This window comes from Trichoplusia ni, chromosome 11 (assembly GCF_003590095.1).
Source record: "Trichoplusia ni isolate ovarian cell line Hi5 chromosome 11, tn1, whole genome shotgun sequence".
Classification (NCBI taxonomy): domain Eukaryota; kingdom Metazoa; phylum Arthropoda; class Insecta; order Lepidoptera; family Noctuidae; genus Trichoplusia; species Trichoplusia ni.
In genome coordinates this window covers 10,564,563-10,584,892 of record NC_039488.1, presented here as the reverse complement: position 1 = coordinate 10,584,892, position 20,330 = coordinate 10,564,563, and the positions used below count along the sequence as shown (strand labels likewise).

The 20,330-nt window shown below is 33.6% G+C and overlaps 1 protein-coding gene across 1 annotated transcript in view; it reads left to right on the top strand.

Moving 5' to 3' along the window:
• Nucleotides 1-19,182, top strand: part of LOC113498843 (G-protein coupled receptor Mth2-like) — a 94,905-nt gene extending 75,723 nt beyond the window's left edge. Inside the window, exons 2-10 of the mRNA XM_026878986.1 lie at nucleotides 8,233-8,447; nucleotides 9,384-9,610; nucleotides 10,708-10,893; nucleotides 11,291-11,369; nucleotides 11,882-12,063; nucleotides 12,531-12,656; nucleotides 15,254-15,407; nucleotides 15,733-15,922; nucleotides 16,144-19,182. Of these exons, the coding sequence (XP_026734787.1) occupies nucleotides 8,233-8,447; nucleotides 9,384-9,610; nucleotides 10,708-10,893; nucleotides 11,291-11,369; nucleotides 11,882-12,063; nucleotides 12,531-12,656; nucleotides 15,254-15,407; nucleotides 15,733-15,922; nucleotides 16,144-16,251 (1,467 nt within the window). The 3' untranslated portion in view covers nucleotides 16,252-19,182. The remainder of the gene's footprint in view (nucleotides 1-8,232; nucleotides 8,448-9,383; nucleotides 9,611-10,707; nucleotides 10,894-11,290; nucleotides 11,370-11,881; nucleotides 12,064-12,530; nucleotides 12,657-15,253; nucleotides 15,408-15,732; nucleotides 15,923-16,143) is intronic.
• Nucleotides 19,183-20,330: the final 1,148 nt, after the last annotated feature.

The following is a 20,330-nucleotide window of genomic DNA, read 5'->3' as shown; positions in this document are numbered from 1 at the left end:
TTATTCCAATTTACAATTTGTTCCCTTACAGTTCAATTTTGGTTCGAGGAAACTTAATTAAAACTAAGATTTTGTTGCTTTATGATCGCAAAAGAAGCGTCTAAGAATTGGAATGAAAAGGACGTGTTGGACACTTTAAGTAGAACAAAATTCGTAGTAGCTGAATTCGCATTCTTCTTTCGTTAACCTTCACATAAATCATAATATCGTACTGATTAATAAGAACATGGAAACTGTTCGATTATAAAATGTATCTTCAAAACATTTATAAAATCATTATCGAAATGTAACAGTAATCAAGACCAGGCAAACAGAATAACGAAGAAGGTTTTTCAGGCGTATTTACTCCCCTTTGTCCTAGTTATTACGGAGCGAGTACGTGACTTGCGTGGTTGAAATATTTTTACTCCTTATACCTGCTGTCGCCCTGGTATCCGATAGCTTTCCTTTATGAATTTAATTTATATGCTTGTCAAGAAAATATCCGTTACAAATGAAATTATTGTGAGGATTTTCTTGAGTTAGTTTTATTATTTACCTAATTGAACACTGAAGCTTTATTTAGACAAAAAAATATATTTTTATTTTAATTCATTGACCTGTACTATAAAGTCTCAAAGTCAAAAACACTGCTATCATTTTAGAAGCAAGATGACGTACACACTCCCAACGGCAAAAAACAGTTGCTATGCAATAAAGCTGATAAAAACAAAAATAAATGCGGACAACATCACATACATTGTTCTGAACCCAAAGTAAGTTGCTGAAGCACTTGTGTTATGGAATTCAGATACAACGAAGGTACCACAAACACCCAGACCCAAGACAATGTAGAAATGTGAATTTTTACATTGACCCGACCGGGGATCGAACCCGGGACCTCAGAGCTAGCGACACCTTGAAACCGGTGCGTACGCCACTCGACCACGGAGGTCGTCGTTAAAAAATAAAACATTCGACGATAAGATTTTGCAACAAATCAATATAAAACACTGCACTTTGTTCAGACATACCAAAACAAATTCCCTCATTACTTGTCGGTACATTATCGGCATTCCTTCACTATCTGAGATTGTCTGCGCATGACGTCACCAATAAAAAGAGTCGTGATATGTGCCAAGAAGTATAAGTCACACTTGTAAACTAGAATCATAAGAGCTGTGTACTAAAATAAAATGATTTTTATTATTAGATTGTCACCTTGGGTTACTTTCTTTTAGAATGTTTTACCAATCTTCGTGTTAGTTTTATATTAGATCAAAGTCTGTACGACGCTGCTGTGTACGAATAAAAACAGTTTTCTTTTTTTAAATATCGTTTCATACAATACTCATATGAGATACAGCCTGGTGACAGACGGAAGCAGAGACGGAGAAACAGCCGTGCCTCACTAATAACATAACGTATTTACCCGTTGAGCAAGGAACCCTAAAAAACTAGTCATTCCTAAAAGCAATTGAGCTTACCGTACGACATTGTATCGTAGATATAGTCAGCTGATATTGTAACTTTCTTTCTTTTAAATATTTGTTCATTTTCACGCACACGGAGAGTCAATTTATCTCCATTGACTCTAAAACTATCCTGAATATCAAAGCATTAGTATTTATATCAATACGATTTATCACTATTCGTCACCGATCGTAGAGTTACTTGGCCTCGGTTACGGAAGGCCGAAGTGGCGGTATTACACTCCCAGTTTATAAGTCCTACACTCATACAAATCCTTCACAGAGATACGATTGTTTCGCCCATTATTTATGCACTTCCTTATCAAAAACACTTAGTGACAAGGAATTGACATTCAATAACATCAACACCCACGCAATACAATATTAATCATTTGTATTATCGTTCCGGTCGTCTCCGTTAATAGAATGAAAGCAATAAATAATATTCACAAAATGTATTACCACCCAACGTTGTGATATTTGTCTTATAAATCTTTGTGTAGATGTATGGAGGTTTTAAATGATCTTAACGGCCGAATAGAAATAATTCTTTTAGGAATTGTTTTTCTTATTTATTTAAATTTGGTATCTAAAGATAGTATGTGATGCGTGATTCGTATAATTAGAGTTCCCATTGTAATGTTTATTTTTATATGGCTACAATTTGGAATGAGTTGCGAATTTTTTGAATTATTAATTAAGTTACATTTTTTGATATCGTGATTTCAATGGAAATACATATGATCAAATGGTATGCGGAATTAATCATGATTAAATAACTTTCGCGAAAAAATTTCGACAGAGAGTTTTATACAATAAAAGCACAAAGTATGTATAGATATTCTTAATAATACCGTTATAAGTAAACTAAGTGGAATGAAAACGAAATGGATGGATTGTGTGAAGGATGATCTGCGTAAGAAAGGAGTGAGTGCTAAGATGACGGATAGACGGGATGAATGCCAGATAATACGGAATGCGCCGAGACGAATTACCTTCGAGATGGGATAAAGCTATCGAAACGTTACGGTAAAAGATTCCTTTAATATTGTAAATATTTTCGATTTGCTAGAAGTTTTTCGCTCACATTATTATATTGACATACGGATTTAATAACATGTAGTCAGTTAAATGAATTATATAACATGTCCAACAGCAAAATTTGTGATAAAAAAGCCGTTTCGAAACTGTTAGTTTCTAATTTGCAAAATTTATAATACAATTATGTATATGAATAATTGTACAATTTGATTATATGAGACCAAAATAATAATAATGAAAAAAATTGTTCTCTTGATTTTTCATATTTTTCCCCATAAAATGTTCAACACCTTTTATTAAAAAGCTTTCGCAACTCGAAATGTTTAGAAAAATATCACTCGTACGGTTTCTTTTGCGAAATATTTCGTGGAATTCGAAAGTGTCGTCATGGGGTACGGACCCAAAATACATCCATGAGGAAACCTTATAAAAACAAATTGTTTTAACATTTACAAATTTCAGGAGTTCCGGACTTAGACGGGCCTCCAGGCTTTTGTTTCAAAAACAAAGTTTCACTTTTTTGTTTCGAAATTCTATTTGCTTCTATAAATGTAACCAAAGTTTTTTTACGAAATCTTGTTTGTAAGTAACTCTCGGGTGAAATTTATGTTTTGTTCGAAATAAAAGTTTAACTTTGTTATCTAACTATTTAATGCCGTGAATGGTTAAACACTTCTTGCATATTTCATATTATTAATCTCTTAACCTCAGAATGTGCAAAAAACAAACCTAATTTATTTGTTTTTAATTATCATGACATGTACTTTTTAAATACCATAATACACAGTTGTAGTCACACATAATACTGTTAAATACACACTCCAAGATGATTTAAATTTAACAACGAGATCGGATAAGAAAACTATGCTCCACAATTTTTATTAATTTGGAATTTGATTCCTATCATAATATACCTTACGTTTTTAACCAATAAATAATAAATAAACATGACCGTGAGGCTTTAACACCTAACCGAATAAATCTACAAACTTCTCAAAATGACAAAACGTGCCCATATGACGTAACTGATTACGGTAACTATCGCAGACGCGTGAGGTCTCGACAAACAGTTAGTCAAATACAAACACAAAACTACACCTAATCCGATACGTACTATGTTTACTAAGAATCGTAACTTTTCCGTGGCTATGATTCACAAACATTGTTACCGTGATCACCCACTTAGACACTCCACTCCTAAACGATGAGCAAATAAAACCTATTTGGAAGAAGTTTGGAAATTAGTGATCTATTTTGGACTATTGTTTTTGTAGGAAATTTTTGTTTGGTTTGGTTTTTTATTTGTGCATAGCTCATAATACAATAAGAGTACTGCCAAGAATGATTTTACATTTACAGTAGGAGCTGCTAATTGCTTGCTATATTATATCTAAACATTAATTCTAAGCAAACCTACCTATTTAATATAGATAAAATTGCAGAATGAGATGAGAGTACGCTATCTCCTACGCAGCAGCAATGCTTTTCATTTAAGGGAATGTTATAGAAACTGGTCAAAAAGTATTCTTTTTTTAATCAAAAACGCTCACTTTTGGCGCGGTAAAGATTAATATTGAAGAAAATAATACATTCACTATACCATTCCAAATCAAATAGGTCGATATGAAACCTCGTTCTATTCCTAACCTCCGAACGAAATTCGAACTCCTTTTAGCATAAAACCGGAGAAATCCATCATCGTATCGGCATAACCAAGTAGCTGGCTACGTCATCAGTTGTCTCATTACCGTTGCAGGCACGTCCTTAACAAGACACGTGACATACGCGTCGGCTCCGTATTGAACTTCTTATTCACATTGACAAAAGTATGGAGGTTGGATAGCACGTAGGTGACCCTATGGCGAGGGTACTCTTTTAGTTTGCGGTTTAAGCGTTGTTATGATACATTTTTTTCGGATTATACGTAATGGGTAGTTGAATAGGTCTTTCAAAAAGAAGATAAACGGCAACATGTTATAAATAGAGATTGTGAAGGTATTACAGCAAAAAAATATTTTCAATTTGAATTGAAATATTTTGCCATCATCTTTACCTTACCTTGCTATTTTTGTTCACTTATTATTAAACCTTGAAGTAAATATGTAATGATTTCTTAAAAAAAGATATACCACTTTCATTATTTTCGGTACCTACAATCTATATTGAAATAAGGAGATAAAATACATTTTCTAAGACAATACTTTGTTTTAATTCATTCATAGTTAGAGAAAATATTTATATTTATCAGAAGTACTTTTTGCCGCAAGTTTTTAAACTATCGTGTTAACATATTTAACCGCATATTACGTTACATATTTAAAGTTTACCCGTGGAGTGAAACTTGTAGAAAGGAGGAAAATTACCTTTAAAACTACTAGAAACGTAATAAATTGTAGTTTCACTTAGGGATCAATTAAAAGTGTAATAAGGATGTATTAACATAGTATAGGTTCTCGATACATTGATTCTTAGATTCATTGCGTTCTTAAACTTTAATCATTCATTAATTCCAAATTAATGTTGGTTAGATGTTTTCAATACTGATAAAAAATAAAAAGTAGGATAAAATATTCATAAAGATGTTGTGTTTAATACATTGTAAAAATAAAAAAAACTCTAAATTAGTCGGTTACTATTAGGTTAAGCAACGGTTTTTGCGGTTATAAACAACCAACAAATTTGTTTCTCTTTGGCCTATTTCTACTGAACCTTCAATATCGCGGGACCGAATCGCTCTTGATCGTTTGTTTTTCCACAACAAGGCTAGTAATTAGATAAATCAGTTCAACAAACTGACGGCAAAGAAGTTAATGTAAAAATAAATATTCTTGTTCATTACCTACCGTTGGAATTCGCTTCTTACTATTTTGACTAGTAATTGGTTACATTTGGCAAACCCTCGCCATCTGTGCAGTGTATTTAGGCATATTAAAATCAACAATGTTTCATTACGTTACAACTGAATCTATTCTCGCAATTCTTAGTAAATCGTGTAACAAGGTGAGGCGTGTTTAAAAATACATTCCTTTTTTCAAATGTTGATTTGTAGTGACAGGAGAATGTGGTCGAATGTCTTAAGAATTTAAATTATCTCATTACTTTTGTAAGATTGAAACTAGTATTTAGTAAACTCTCAACTAGTTTGTGTATTACACTAACTTTTTAGGATCGAATTGTTGTACTTTGAACATTATTAGAGCGTTGGAGAATCTCTTTCATCCAAGTCTGACTCCCGACACAGTAGAAATATGTACGGGATGTATAATTTACAGTTATACATATAAACTTAGTATATATGTAAAGTTTAATACAAAATAAAAAAAAAACGCAATTGAAACCGCTTTATGCGATCGGGAGCTATAATGTCATAGACAGACACGTCAATTATAACTATTATATTTGTGCGTCAGGGGTTTTAAAGAAATGAACCTGCAACTAAAAATGGGATGACAAGGGCACATTGGAACAAACAAATCACAAGGATTTTAATAATTGGGACCAAAAAAATCCGGACTACAAATAATATTTTAGGAAACGTGCCTGTTAAAATAATAACGTCACCAACCTTACTCTTTCTTTGATGTGCGTCAAAGTTCAAATACTCAGAATGAATTTTGATGGGCTCATACAGTCCGCCATTCATCATTGTTTGAATGACATCCATAATTATCTTGTCCTTACCTTGTTTGTCGCGTGACCCAATTTCTAATATGACGTCACGTCTAAGAAAAATATGGGACTGAGATTTTTTTTTTAATTCGGAGCTTTTCGGTTTAATTCGCTCCCGTCAAAGTTAAGTAGAGGGTTTTCTTGGAATATTGGCTATCGTAAATGTTGTGAAGGTAAATTTGGAGGAAATGTGCTGTTACCTGTTTATTGACCTTTTGATAACAATTATGATACAGGAAAATATTGACCAGAGGAGTCCATTTATATTTTTTTCTAATAAAATGGAACACAAAATTTTCTATTTCCTTTTACTCTTTTCCTGGTCTCACTTTATTACCTGTCTAATAATGATAATTCGTAATTATTTTCGTCCCAATAAAAGTAATAAATAAACAAAATCAGAAACACCGACAGCCGAAAAATAAGAACAAAACAAGTACTCCAAACCAGGGACCGGACAACCCCACTTTAGAGTTAAGCCGTTTGACAGGGTAACCCGTACACGGGGTAACTCATATCGCAGTGTTACCTTTTGTTCGAGTTACATCCTCGAAACCCAGCGAAATGGTTAACACCTTCATTATGGTAACCACGTGAAGGGGTTAACCCCTTCAATAACTTAACCCTTTCAAGTGGTTACCTTCACGAAAGGCTTTTATTCGTGTTACCCTGAATTACCCACTAAACTTGAGCTGCATACTTGCACCCTAGCGGCCCCTCATTGCTTTACTAAGACTACAGCTGATTTTCTTCTATCGCCGACGCGTCGCGCCGCGACTTGCGCCTCTCGGACAAACTACCTACGCGCGAAACGTCATATAGGTAACTAGCTGTTGCCCGCGACTTCGTCCGCGTGATTAAAAGATATAAGTTAGGAATTTTTGAACGAAAGCCCTCGAAGATTAATATTTTTCCCCGTATTTGCCACATTTTCCATTAAATCTTCGCTCCTATTAGTTGCAGCGTAATTTTATATACCTAGCCTAAAACCTTCCTCGATTATTGGTCTATTGAACACAAAATGAGATCAAATTTTTAGATGAAATTATTTATAATAATTAAAAAAACAATCGAATACAAGTTTTTTTTCATTTTTTGCATTTTCTGAGAAGATTTGACGGGTGAATTTTCGATTGAAGATTAGAGTGTTTTTTTTTATATTAATTCAAAATAAGGTGAAAAAATAAATATTTTTAATCAAATAAATTACAGCGTATTTGGGACACAAAAAAGTAAGTTTTCACCAAATTTCGTTACAAAAATATTTTTTTGTAAGAGATAAAAATAAAAAACCACAATCTTGGTTTTTTAGATTTTTCACATAAATTTTGAGGTTATGTGAAAAAAATGTAAACACAAAAGTTTTAGATCTTTTTATTACCTACAACTTTGCCATTGGACTTTTTTCGATACGAATTTTAGTTTTGCCGGAAATCGATAAAAACCGTTTTTTACTCTTCAAACGTCACTCCCACCCCCTTCCCGACCTCAGATCGCCCGTAAATTATTTTTCCTTTCATATTTATAATATTCCCCTCCTTTTCTAATGGGTTTCATCCAACTATTATTTTTTTTGGTTTTAAAAATTATCGACCCTGGTCTACAAGTATAGACACGAAAAATATATATCACAACGTTTGAAATGTGCGACAAGCAAAATTAAACTGTAAGATCATATCCACAATGATTTTTATTCCATGTTTACAAGTCGCTCGGTAAATGCAACAATGGCGCCGCTGGGCGGTAAGATGTCACGTGCGCTCGTGGTTATACTATTTTCAAACTAATGTCTATGATAAAGAGTGCATATTGCATTGTCTTAGGTTGGAGTGGGTTACCCTGTTACAGTGTTACCGGGTAGTGAAAGGGTAACCTGTTCGGAACAGGGTTACAGTAATCCGTTCGAAGGTGTAACATATGTCATAGGGTTTTTTCTTGAAGCGCTTAAAAAAACCCCTTCAAAAACCCTTTCAATGAGTATCCGGCCGGTCCCTGCTCCAAACACACACTTAACTTAAAGTACATTTTAAAATGACACCTTTATTTACCATTTATTTTTTCTTGTCAACAGGATGACGAAGAAAAAGAACTGCCAGTGGTCCCAAAGTGCTGTCCAAGTGGTCAAAACCTTACGATCACAATCCAAGATGGCGCAGTGAAGACGGTGTGCGCTCGGTCCACGTTGACATTCCAGCCCATCTTCCACCAAGCCAACGAGACCCATATATTCAGCTACGACAGCAATGTGTACGAGACTATTGTTGGTAGTCCCTGTCGGTATGGAAAGTAAGTACTTTTTAAAATAAAATATAGGGAAAATACATTGGCAGGCAAAAAAAAATCGACTCATACTTTATCATTGCGCAGTGTTGCATCAATTTTACAAAAAACTACTTCATATCTCTTTTAGACGAATGAGAACATTTTAACCTTAAAGACTGGCGGTGTAGGACCAGACGTCATTGTTTTCAGTAAAGTTTAAACAAAATTCTTCACAATACATTAAAATATCTTTGTCTTACTTCTTTTGACACTCCAAAAAATCAAAAGGTATTATTTCTAGAAGCCTAAAAAAGGCGCGTAAGAGACGTTCGATAACAAAACTAGTGACTCTAAGTGTATTGTTCCAAAATATAATTCCCATGGACAAAAATCGGCAAGAAAGTCTATAAGTTACTCTACTTAAGTAGCGAAGCAATCTAAAGATACAGGATGTTACATTATAATCTTATCAATAGATAAAATACTTCAGACAATATAACGGAACACTAGTTAGAAACACGATTAAAATACTTTCGTTATCATAAAATCTGGAATAAAATATAAACATATCGTAAAATATTATGATAAAGAAATTATTACTTTAGGAAATGACTTATAAGCTGTCGTTAGTTGCACCCAAAACGATAAGCGAACGATCAGAATGGAAAGATATGCGAACGGGATTTCCTTGGCTATCAAATTTCCCAAAAGTTTGTTTGAGACCCCCTGTTTGAATGCCCCTGACAAAGGGTATAATTTTTAAGCCGACAACAATCCAAAAGAAAAAAATGTTCTTAATTTTAAAAATAGTGTTATTAAATGTTATCTTCCAATAATTATTTAAAAAGTAAAACAGTACCTACTCTATTAACGAAATTAACAAAACACAATGAAAAACAAACTATTTTCTAAATTAATTTTATCATTCGTTTTTTAATCCCATTTATTCTTTGTCTTTAGGTACAGATTCCAGCCGGACATAAACAGTCACGACGAATTCTACCTCCTTGTTAACGGGTCCCTCTTCGTTCCTTACTCAAAGCCGACACTACTAGGGACCAGGGACTACTGCATGGAGACCTTTTGGAACGAATCAGTCCCTGCGGGGATAACTGTGCCTGTCGTATGTTTTACCACGCCGATGGAGGAGACTAAGACATCGTCGACACTGATTGCTTATGCCACAGGTGAGCTAATGTATTAATATAAAATTTTATCGATGCTTGTCTCATAAATGTTGAGCTGCATTGTATGCAACTAAATGCAAATACAAGAAAAATGGATTGAATAAAAATCATGTATTTATGTAATGTGGCAACATTATCATTTTTTATATTTGACAACCTATTTTGCTTAAAATTATACACCATTATAATATTTAATGTTTGTATAAAAATAAAATTATTTACCAATTCAGTATTACATAAACAAAAAAGAAGTTGAACCAAAATATCGCTACGAATATTCCGTTGTCAGTTTGTAATTGGAGAGTTGTAATATAATTTATTATTAATATAATATTGACGGAGCTAGCGATCGCAAATAAAATGTAGCGCAACTTGTTTTTGGTGTAAACACGAATATAACCAATTTGCTAGTATCGAGTCCCGTGGGAAAACAACCAGCTGTATGTTTTTCGCCTAAAGTAAATACTAACCAAGTTGATCATTAATTAATTCCACTTTTTGTTGTTCGAAACAAGTTACAAATTGTTAACTTTGTTACCGGAGCCTAGTTATCGAGTTACTTAACTATTTGATCGTTGTTCTAGTCGCCAAAAGATTGTGAAGTTCCCTCAGCGTTTTGTTGCGAAGTTATTAATAAAGTTCCAACTGAAATTATAATCGCTAATCCTTTAACTATTTTCGTAATTTGATTCAAATTTGTTGTCTCGATATTCAGTCTGTCGATCAATTAGTGATTTGATTTTAGCTTGAGTGGAGCATAAAATCAGATTATGCTGATACTTGTCGAAAGCTTTTGATGGATCCACTTAATCTCAATCCATGCTTAATTGAAAAACATTTTAGTATATTCTCTAATATAATATATTATTTATTTATTTAAGTACAAATATAATACACGCGACACGCTCACGCGACTGATTTCAAACCCAACAGAAATCCTTATGCATGGGCTAAATTTTCTTCGGAGATATCGCGAGTCAAACCCCAACATATTACCATTAAAAGACCTTTTGAAAATTCTCGTTTTACTTCCAAAACTAATGACAAAAATTTTCTCAATACAATTTCAGTTTATAAAAATCTTTTTTTCGTTCTAGGGCTGTTAATATCAGTACCATTTCTTCTGGCGACGGCGTGTGTTTACCTGTTCATCACAGAGCTCCGTGATACTCATGGGAAGGCTCTCGCTTGCCACACCGTGTCCTTGGCTCTAGCCTTCACTTGTTTGGCCACCACACAACTCGCAGGACATGCCTTTCCTACAGTCGCATGCACTATTATGGGTAAGTCGGATTTGTGAAGATTCTTGTAAAAAATGTGGTTTTAGCAAATTTCGGAACAAAGTTCTTGAAATTGTGCTCTGACTGATTTGAAAAGTTTATGCAAGATATGTATATCCGAATTTTGAAATTAGTTACTTTTTCATTATTATTATTACCATCACAGGGTGGCCATCTGTTGACCACGAGTTCGCCGTCGTAAACTTGGCTACACCTCCAAATTAGTCAAGCCTTCCTCGTGTTTAGCAAGACGGAGGAACAGTCATTTATATTTTTATTATTGTCATTTTTTGCCCATCAGACTGTGTTATGATTAACATAACAATTGTTAGTTTCCTATTACATATCGTCAAAAGCCATTATGACAGTACAAAAATAGTAACATTAATTTTTATTTCAGCGTATATGATCCAGTTTTCCTTTGTGTCCTGTTTCTTCTGGCTCAACGTGATGTGTTTCGATATATTCCTCAATGTTCGGTAAGTAACGCCCATGAATTACCTTATTAAATGTGTCGTTATTACATTTATTACTCGTACGTACTTCATAAGCTTTTGATCGACGCTTTTAGCGTTTATTGTGTTAAGCATTTTCGTGTTACGCGAGGAGTATACGTAATTGGCGTTTCCTTTATTGTGTAAAATATATTTTGGATATTATGTCAAAGGAATATTGTTAAATCGTTTTATGTCATACCTTTACTGAGACTACGTAATTTTATACCCTGTTGCGCCGAGTAGACGTTCAAGAAATTAATATTAATGTATTTTATATCAAACATTTTGTTTTTGGGTTTATTTACCCGAGCTAGTTTGCCTAAATGCTGGATCTTGTGTCATATGACGACTTTAATTTCCACGATATTTACTACTTCATCAAAATTTAGAGGCTGGTCTTAACTTTTATCCAGCAAAATAACGTGTAAATGTGATTCCTATAAACTTTAATTCCAAATGACTTAACAATACTCTAACACCAATTTCATCCACAGGAGATACATCAACGCGTCAGTAACAAGACGTAGCATGCGAAGGAGGTTTGCCTGGTATTGTGTGTACGCAGTATTGTTCCCAATACTTCTGCTAATTGTCACAATCACTATGGACTTGTCACCGGCAGTGCCCAGCACGTATCTCAAGCCTAACTTCGGTGTTAAAGGGTGCTGGTTTAAAAGTAAGTAGATTCTGGTGCTTTTAATTTTAGAAACATTTTAATCGTGTGTTTTTGTGATCGTCTTATTTTTGTTTGATATAGTTTAAATTGAAAACACAGCTCGAATGGTGTTGAAGTACCTTTCCGAGCTTGTCTTCTATTTTAATTTTGTTCTTGAAAGACACACAATTTGCTGGTGAATATAACACGTAGTATTTTGAACACTGGCTTCAAATGCGGATCAATATTTCTAGTTTCCACTTTAAGTCGTCATAGCATGCTTTTGAAGTGTTAGCGCTTTTACGCACTGGTGGCTCAAACCATCTCAGGTTTAGACCCTTTTGAGATCATTATATTTAACCTTAAGTAGTCAACGAGTGGATGCATTTAAATTTTCAAGCTGTCAAGAGATCCGTATGGTTTACTAGTACATAAGACTTTTTCTAAATATTTAAATATTGTATATTTACTATGTTGTTCCTTTGCAGCGGATCAAGCGGCGTTGCCATACTTCTACGGGCCCGTAGCGTTGATCCTGTTCAGCAATTTTTGTATATTTTTCTTCACATCGCGAGCTATCGCTAAACATTATGATAAACTGAAGGATGTTACTCGTAAGTGTTATTTTTATTTGAAATATTTTTTTTGTTGATAGCAGCTCTACAAATATTTATGAAGTTTCTTACCGTTTCTTATCCATAGGAATACAATTTTGGAATGCTGTAACTTTTTGCCTAGAAAAAGTGCCTAGAAAACGGCCTACTCAAAATAAATACTTTTCATGCTATTTTTAAAAGTTAGACACTTATTGACATTTACCCATTTAGAGTTGTGCGTATTTTCTTTGCTGCTCCTCGCGTTAAAGAAAGTAGTTAGTAATGAAGTAAATTTTAAAACGTCACAATACGTGTTTACCTATCTGTATTGGATTTTGTTAAAAAGATCGTTGGAATTAACGGCAAAAATACGTTTTTTACGTTGATCGTGTTTATGTTCCTTCGGATTTTAAATCGTATAATTTATTAGTGGAAATTAAATTCAGTTAAGCGCGAGAACTGAGATTAGATTGAACTAATCATGTTTATAAGTACTATGAAATCGGGCCGTAGTTTGACCGACCATATTCATAGAATTAATGTCAGTTTTGTTTTTTATTATTGTGTTAAGAGGATTTGTCTAATTAACTTTAAGCCTCTTTGGTGGAATACATTAAAATTTTAAATAATTGGTTTATTTGAAATCTGTCACTTGAATTTGATGCACAATCTGACTCGATTGCATCGGATAATGAATAAAAGCTTATAAGCAACGGTGGCTTAAGCTAACTGTAATTTATTTTTATGTTAATAAGCACGGACATACAAGAATATAAGACAGAAGAAAATGATTTGACATACCTGTTTAGACAAAAGATTTTTTTTTTTATAAATATTTGGGGATTTTTATATCCGGCAGTGGACAATTAATATAGGGTGATAATGGTCATGATGATTAAATTTGTTACATAATTAGATTCTCATAAAATTAATAACTATTGGTTTCTACTTTTTTTTAAATAAGCTTTTATATGTTAAGCTGAACTCTATCGTAACAGATCACTAGCTTTTAAGTAGTTTCTGTATAATCTAGAATATAATCTTAACTCTATCAAGGAACACCTACGTCACCTACCTACTCATAGCGGTACCAATTCTAGTCTTTTAAACATACATATTTATAATAACAAAAGAGGTGGCCATCAAAAAACCATGACCCTCAAAAGGTCAGCCGTATCTATCAAACATGTATGAGTGTATGCAATTTTACGATTCATAAAACTGTTATCGTAAAAACGTTATTATATGATCCTGTACCAATCATATTCTTGTGTTGGGTTAATATTTTATTACGGACGTTGATAAGACGTTAGATTACGTCATTGTCAACAGTTCCAGAAAGTTTGAATTAGAAGACAAAAGAAGGTTGATTCGTTTCTGAATACGCTATGACTGAAATTTTATTATAATAATTATTCTGTTGGTTTTCTGGTAGTTTTCAGACAGTTATAAATTACTTCTATCTTTGGCACTTTGAAATTTAAATATTTTTATTAAGGTCACGTGACAAGCTTGGCCCTTCTCAACAGTTTTGAGCATATTGTTTTTTTTTAAGAATATATTTGTTTCACAATGTTTGCTTAAAAATGTAACGTTAGGTAAAACTATTTATATTTAAACTTGTGCACAAGTATTACACTGACTCCAAAACCTAAGCTTTACGATGGATGGTCGTAATCATTTGTACAAATTAAATGTCGGTTGTCAGTAAAAATACTGAAAGATAAATAGATAAAATGTGTAAATGCTACTAATATTTGTTTTGCATACGTGACATTACACACTTTATTGAGGAGTAATAGTATTTACTGTAACGTAAAGTTATATGAACTTGTAAAATATTTGTTCTACATAATTATGATGATATATCAATAACTACTCTGATTTATCTTATCTTTTCGTTGACTTAATTCTGTTTCAAGTTCCAAAATATCACTTTTCCGCACTCTTTTTACCTATAGCGTTTCTTAGCTGTATATCTCTCTAACATAATCATACTCACATAAATCATTGAAGCTATCGGCGTTTTGAAATAAGATCGCAACATCATTGAACGTTACAGTACTCCTGATGTTATTCCTGTAAACTTCCTTACAACATCAAGCTGATCTGGCATACTTAATTGAGACCTAACTTTGTCTCGGTACGCTGCGACAGTTTTAACTACTACAAAGCGATCCCAGATTCAGTTAAGTTTGTCACTACATACCGTACCGTTCATGTTTAATTTGGTTAACAGCGTGTGATAGTCTTAGAAATTCGGGTTTGAATCTGAGTTAACTTCTGATGAAATGGGCTTTTGGAGTAATTTTAGAGATATCTACTTCTATATCGAAAAATTACATAACGTATAATCATCTCGGCGGGTCGCGATTTTCTTGTAAAAAAGAAAAAAGAACTCTTTTAAACTTTTGACTTATTTCGAACTAGAAAAAAATAACATACTTTTAGTTTTCTTTTCATTTCATAGAAGAAACTAATTAGTTTATGAGTGTATATTGTGCTAAAAACCTTTCGATTTACAATTTTATACATTCCACCCACATCAGAATGTTCTATCCAAACACCAAGCTTCTTAACCATGCCTAGGATTAATCATTTTCTCCATTGAACAGCTCTGGACCTGACGCATTCAGACTTCAGTACATCAGACGATTGGGTTCGGCTGGGCACGGTGCTGGGCCAGCCCCTGCCTGTGACGGAGACGTCGACACCGCCGCGAGAGGCGCCCACCAACTTCAACCAGAGGCTTAAGAAGTACAAGAAGTTGTGAGTGGGATATACTTTTTATTATCAATTGCATTGTTCATTGCTCGTATAATAATCAAGGCTTTTGATGAGATTTTTTTGTTTCCTTTTATTTATCAGCATTGTGTGATAGAGTAGCTTTTTTTCTGTAAGTGATCGTAAAAAATTTTTAATCGCTGTGGATTACGATCCCCTACTATATCTTATACCATTTCCTGTTTTTTTTTCAAATTAACTAAAAAAGCTAAAACAATATGTTTCTAAATTAAAAGACTTGTTTGATTTCTGGTGATATCGAACTATTGTGGGTACCTATGTTCATTTCTAATATAATGTCTTTTTCTAGGTTCCGTATGTGTTGCCTCCTCTCCCTCATTATGGGTCTCTCGTGGGTCCTAGAGGTGGTCTCGTGGGCAGCCGGTGCGGGCTCTGACGTCATGTCCGTCTGGTCAGTGTTTGACCTCGTCAACGCTCTGCAAGGAGTCGTCATCTTCGCCATCTTTGTTTTGCAACAACCCGTCCGGTCTCTTGTAAGGGTAAGGGAATTATTTTTTTACGAATAACTAGAAGGCCTAAGCTAGCATTAGAATTAAAGAATAAAACGAATAGGTAACTTCATATTTACCCAGAAATCGTTCCTTTTTGACAAGACCAATACATTGGAGTGATTAAGCTGCTGCAATAGTCGGAGGAATGTAACTTGTCTATCAAGTATTTTGAAACATATCAACTAATTCAAACTTCTTTTTCCGAACAGAGTTCCAAAATCTTCAATTCGTGCAAAAGAAAAAAGGACGGATCAGAAGTGTCAGTGGTGAGTGAAAGAAATAGCATTATAGGAGGTGGCAGGAGAGACTATGTGTAGTGCAGTGAAGTAAGACAATGAATTAGACTCAGTTGACGAACAACTTGATAAAATTCATGGTAATACACTCGAGACTGATAATGGTAACAGTATTATTGACTTTGAAGATTTTGTGACAAGTGGTGCTGATGGAGAATTTGAATTAGAGTCCGATTCATGTAAAACTATCAAACGAATTGGGGAACATTGTCTTCAAGAAAAACGACCATTATGAAAAACCGGGCAAAAATGTAAATTATGTTTGTTGTTTTTGAAATTTCATATGATGATGTCCATGTGTGTAAAAATTGAAACAATCTCCAAATTCGAATACATGCATTAGTTAAAACATTCTCTTTAAAAATGTAATAAATGAAATGTGCTTTCCCTTTAACGAGATTAGGATTCGCTTTCGAACCACTCACATTAAAATCTTCAAAGCAGCAACGCGGAGCAACTGTGAAAGGTATATGAACTTCATTCATGATTTCATTCCTGTGATAGCGCCTTAAACTTGTTTAAAACATTATTTTGCGAAATATTATTACATCATTTAATTTGCTTGTACTGTTTGTTATAATTAGCTAAAGTATAACGAATAAAAGCTGTTTGTAGATTATTTTAAGAGTTTAAGTTACCGTTTTCATAGGCTGGGTGCTCTTCGTCATAACAAGGCCTTGGTTCATAATTTAGGTTAAGTATTTTAATGCAATTGTTATATTAATTATTTAAGTTTAAGGTGTGTAATTGTGGCTTCACACCGGCCTCGACCCAGCCTAATTGCTTGTTATATGTATGGTTGTTAATACTTAGCGTAAGAAAATTAAATATTTTTGTAAAGTACATGACCAAGTTACTGATTTTATCTAAGCTAGCTGATGTGATGTCAGCATCGGAACCTACATTCTCTGATAGACGAAAGTGTGTAGTGCCATACGATAGAAAATAGTAAACTAAAAAGTGGTGCATTTCATTTCCTTTACGAGAACTAGTCATAATTTATAATTAATGAATGTTATATGCAGAATTGCAGATAGGCTATTTAATTTATTTTCTTATATACTTAGTTAGGGTGGACAAAATTTGGATGTGTACAGTTGTATTAAATTCTTGGGTTGAACTGACAAGGATACTTAAGGTAGTTTGAGGAATTATATCAACTGATTTATTGCATTTGTTGAGAGTTACGTGACTTTGATAACTACTTACTTAGGCACGTGTCAGGTATTTTTATACCTAACCATTCATTCATCATAAAAACTCGTTTGCCATCGTTTGACCTCAAAATCAGCCATTGGAATTTTAATAACAATAAATAAATGATTCATAGGTTTATTCTGAAATGGGACAGGATAAATATTGTCCTTGCTTTAAATTTCGTATGTACTATTGTTCTACAGGCATAATTTATTTCGAAAGCAAAAATAAATCGTCAGACGCTGAAGGTCGCATAACATCATTCGGGGATTGCCCTGACCATCTACTAAAGCAGGTAAACGAGTTATTAAAACCTTTTTTCTTTACATACTCGAACTTGAACATACGAAAGCAAATTCAAAATATTTTTATCATTTCTGTTTTTTTTTATTTGAATTAGATTGTTTTTTTTTAATTCGTTTGTCCCTTAATACGTTTCAATAAGACAAAAAACAGTTGATATAATTTCTATCAAGTCGAGGGTCTAAAACGAACAGAAAAAACACTTTCAAAGTAACATTCCGAAATCAGCAAAAAAATTGTTACTAATGTTCTACACTCGACTACGCAATCAGACTTCAGTATTATTTTCTAATCGATAAACTCATATTAAAACAAACTTTTCTACCCATTAATATTGTTTATCGACTCAGAACTAATTTGCAAACATTATTGGTACTAAATTAAAATAATATTCTGGATAAGACTGGTCGTATGAATAATGAAACGGGAATACGTAACAAAGTTATTAAAATACTATTACGTGTAAATAAGGAAAAATAAATGTAAGGCTTGACGAAGAATATTGAAGGAAGATATAAATCGTATTCGGTTGGGACCAAACGATGCGAGTATCGGGTTTGCTCATGCTACCAACTACAGGTATAGTGTACATACTGTGCAAGCCACACAGGCACAAGAAGAACTGTCTTCAATCTCTCACTTGTGGTAGGTGCTCTTGAACATCTTGATGTTACGCTCATTTACTCTCTAAAATTTTCACCAAAAAGTTTCACTTCAAATTTCGTACCAGAGTTAGTACCAGACAGGTAACCTACTTTTTAATTTAATTACTTGTATAAAAGAAAGCGGTATAATGAAATTGTCTTATAAATAATAGCACGCAACGGTTTCGTCCCGTACCTAATACGAAAACACCCTTCCAGCTAAGTTTGATTCTGTTAGCTTTGCTTTCGCTAAACAAAAGTTTTTCGTGTGGAAATACAAATTGAAACAAAATTTAAGGACCCACGACAATAATTAGTCTTGTAACTTTAAGTATATTTTATTTTTGTTTAAACATCATTTGTTATTTTCGATTATAAAATGAATCTTTATTAACAGTAAATGAATAAAAAATGTAATTAATGTATAGCGATGAGTTTGTATAAAGTGTAATTAAGTATCTTGTAAGCTGAAACACGTTTAATGTACATTATAAGACGAGCTTGGCTGCATTGCCTTCTTAATTGTTCTGAAAAAGTGCATTTAATACGGTTAAGCTACGAGGAAAGGCGTAGCTTAAGATGTTTTATTTGTAAAGTATGATCATTAGATGGAAAGTAATGACGCAACGTTTTGTAACGTATGCTAAATGTGTTTTTTTGCGTTAAATTTAGAGTGTATGCGTGTGTAACTATGTATTATATTAATTGTTAAATGTTGATGCGGAATTTTTAAGTGAAATGACAATTTAAAAGTGTATATTTGTCTATTTTGCAAAACATGACGTTAATAAACAAGCTTTATATAAAATTATGTTTTATTATTGGCATATTTTACCTGTAGCGGAATTCTAACATACAGTACTCAGACCTGGTCATTGATGAACTCCCAAAAGTTCCACCTTGGAGCCTGCCAATGAGCCATGGATATCAGCATTCTAAGTATAAAGTAACAAGACCGAGATAATCTAAACGCTTATCGCGTGCCCTGATTCAATGTGGAACAGCATAGAGAATCATGGAAGGAGTTGGGATAAGCTTTTGCCCAACAGTGGGACACTGTGGGCTAGATACAAAGTTAATACTTAACATTATTATTATCACTAAATTTTATACATTTAGTAGAATTAATTAAAACATTTCATTCAGCCCATGTTTGTGGTAACAACATGACCTATATTTCAGTTCAAACAAGCTACAACATCGATAAATCCTAACTTTAATCATAATAACGCTAATAAATATTACAAACAATGCTTTAAACAAACTTGCTCAATTACAGGAACTTTACCATTCATATTTGTATGGATTATTTCTGCATCCCTATTAGTTAGACGTCTATTGTTTGATCTGTCGTTCTCAATTGGCATTTGTAATAATAAAGGACCACAATGGGGGGTCGAGGTATGAGGGGGTGTGGGGTAGGGGAGGAGGGGTTGGTTGTGCTTCCTCCTGCAGACGTTAATCTTGCGGAATTCCGAGCAAATGCGGATAGATCCATCGTCGCTATCCGCTTTCCCGCGATTCTACTTCGAATAGCAGAGAATTATTTTTCACATTACGAAATCGACTGGGATTTTTCTACTTGTTTAAAAGTCGATCAGTATGCTTGATGATCGACACTTTGTTACGTTGCTTTATCGTCTACAGACTAAGGATGACTGAAACGACTATGGCTTCTAGTCTGCTTTAAATTGTGCACTTTTTGAAGACGGTTCCTTTCTTTTGCTGAACCCTTGTCTTAAGCTGGGGAACATTGTAAAAAAACACTTCTAGTTATTTTAAGACTGTCAGAAGTTACACTTTATTTTTTTTTAAATACTTGCCATTTGAAGGACATAACATAAACAAAACCGCAGAAAAGTCAACATAAAAACAGAAACAGTACTACTAAGATAGTGCCCGAAAACCTGAAAGCCAGCTCCAAATGCAACAATAAAAATACGATTAGCATACTTG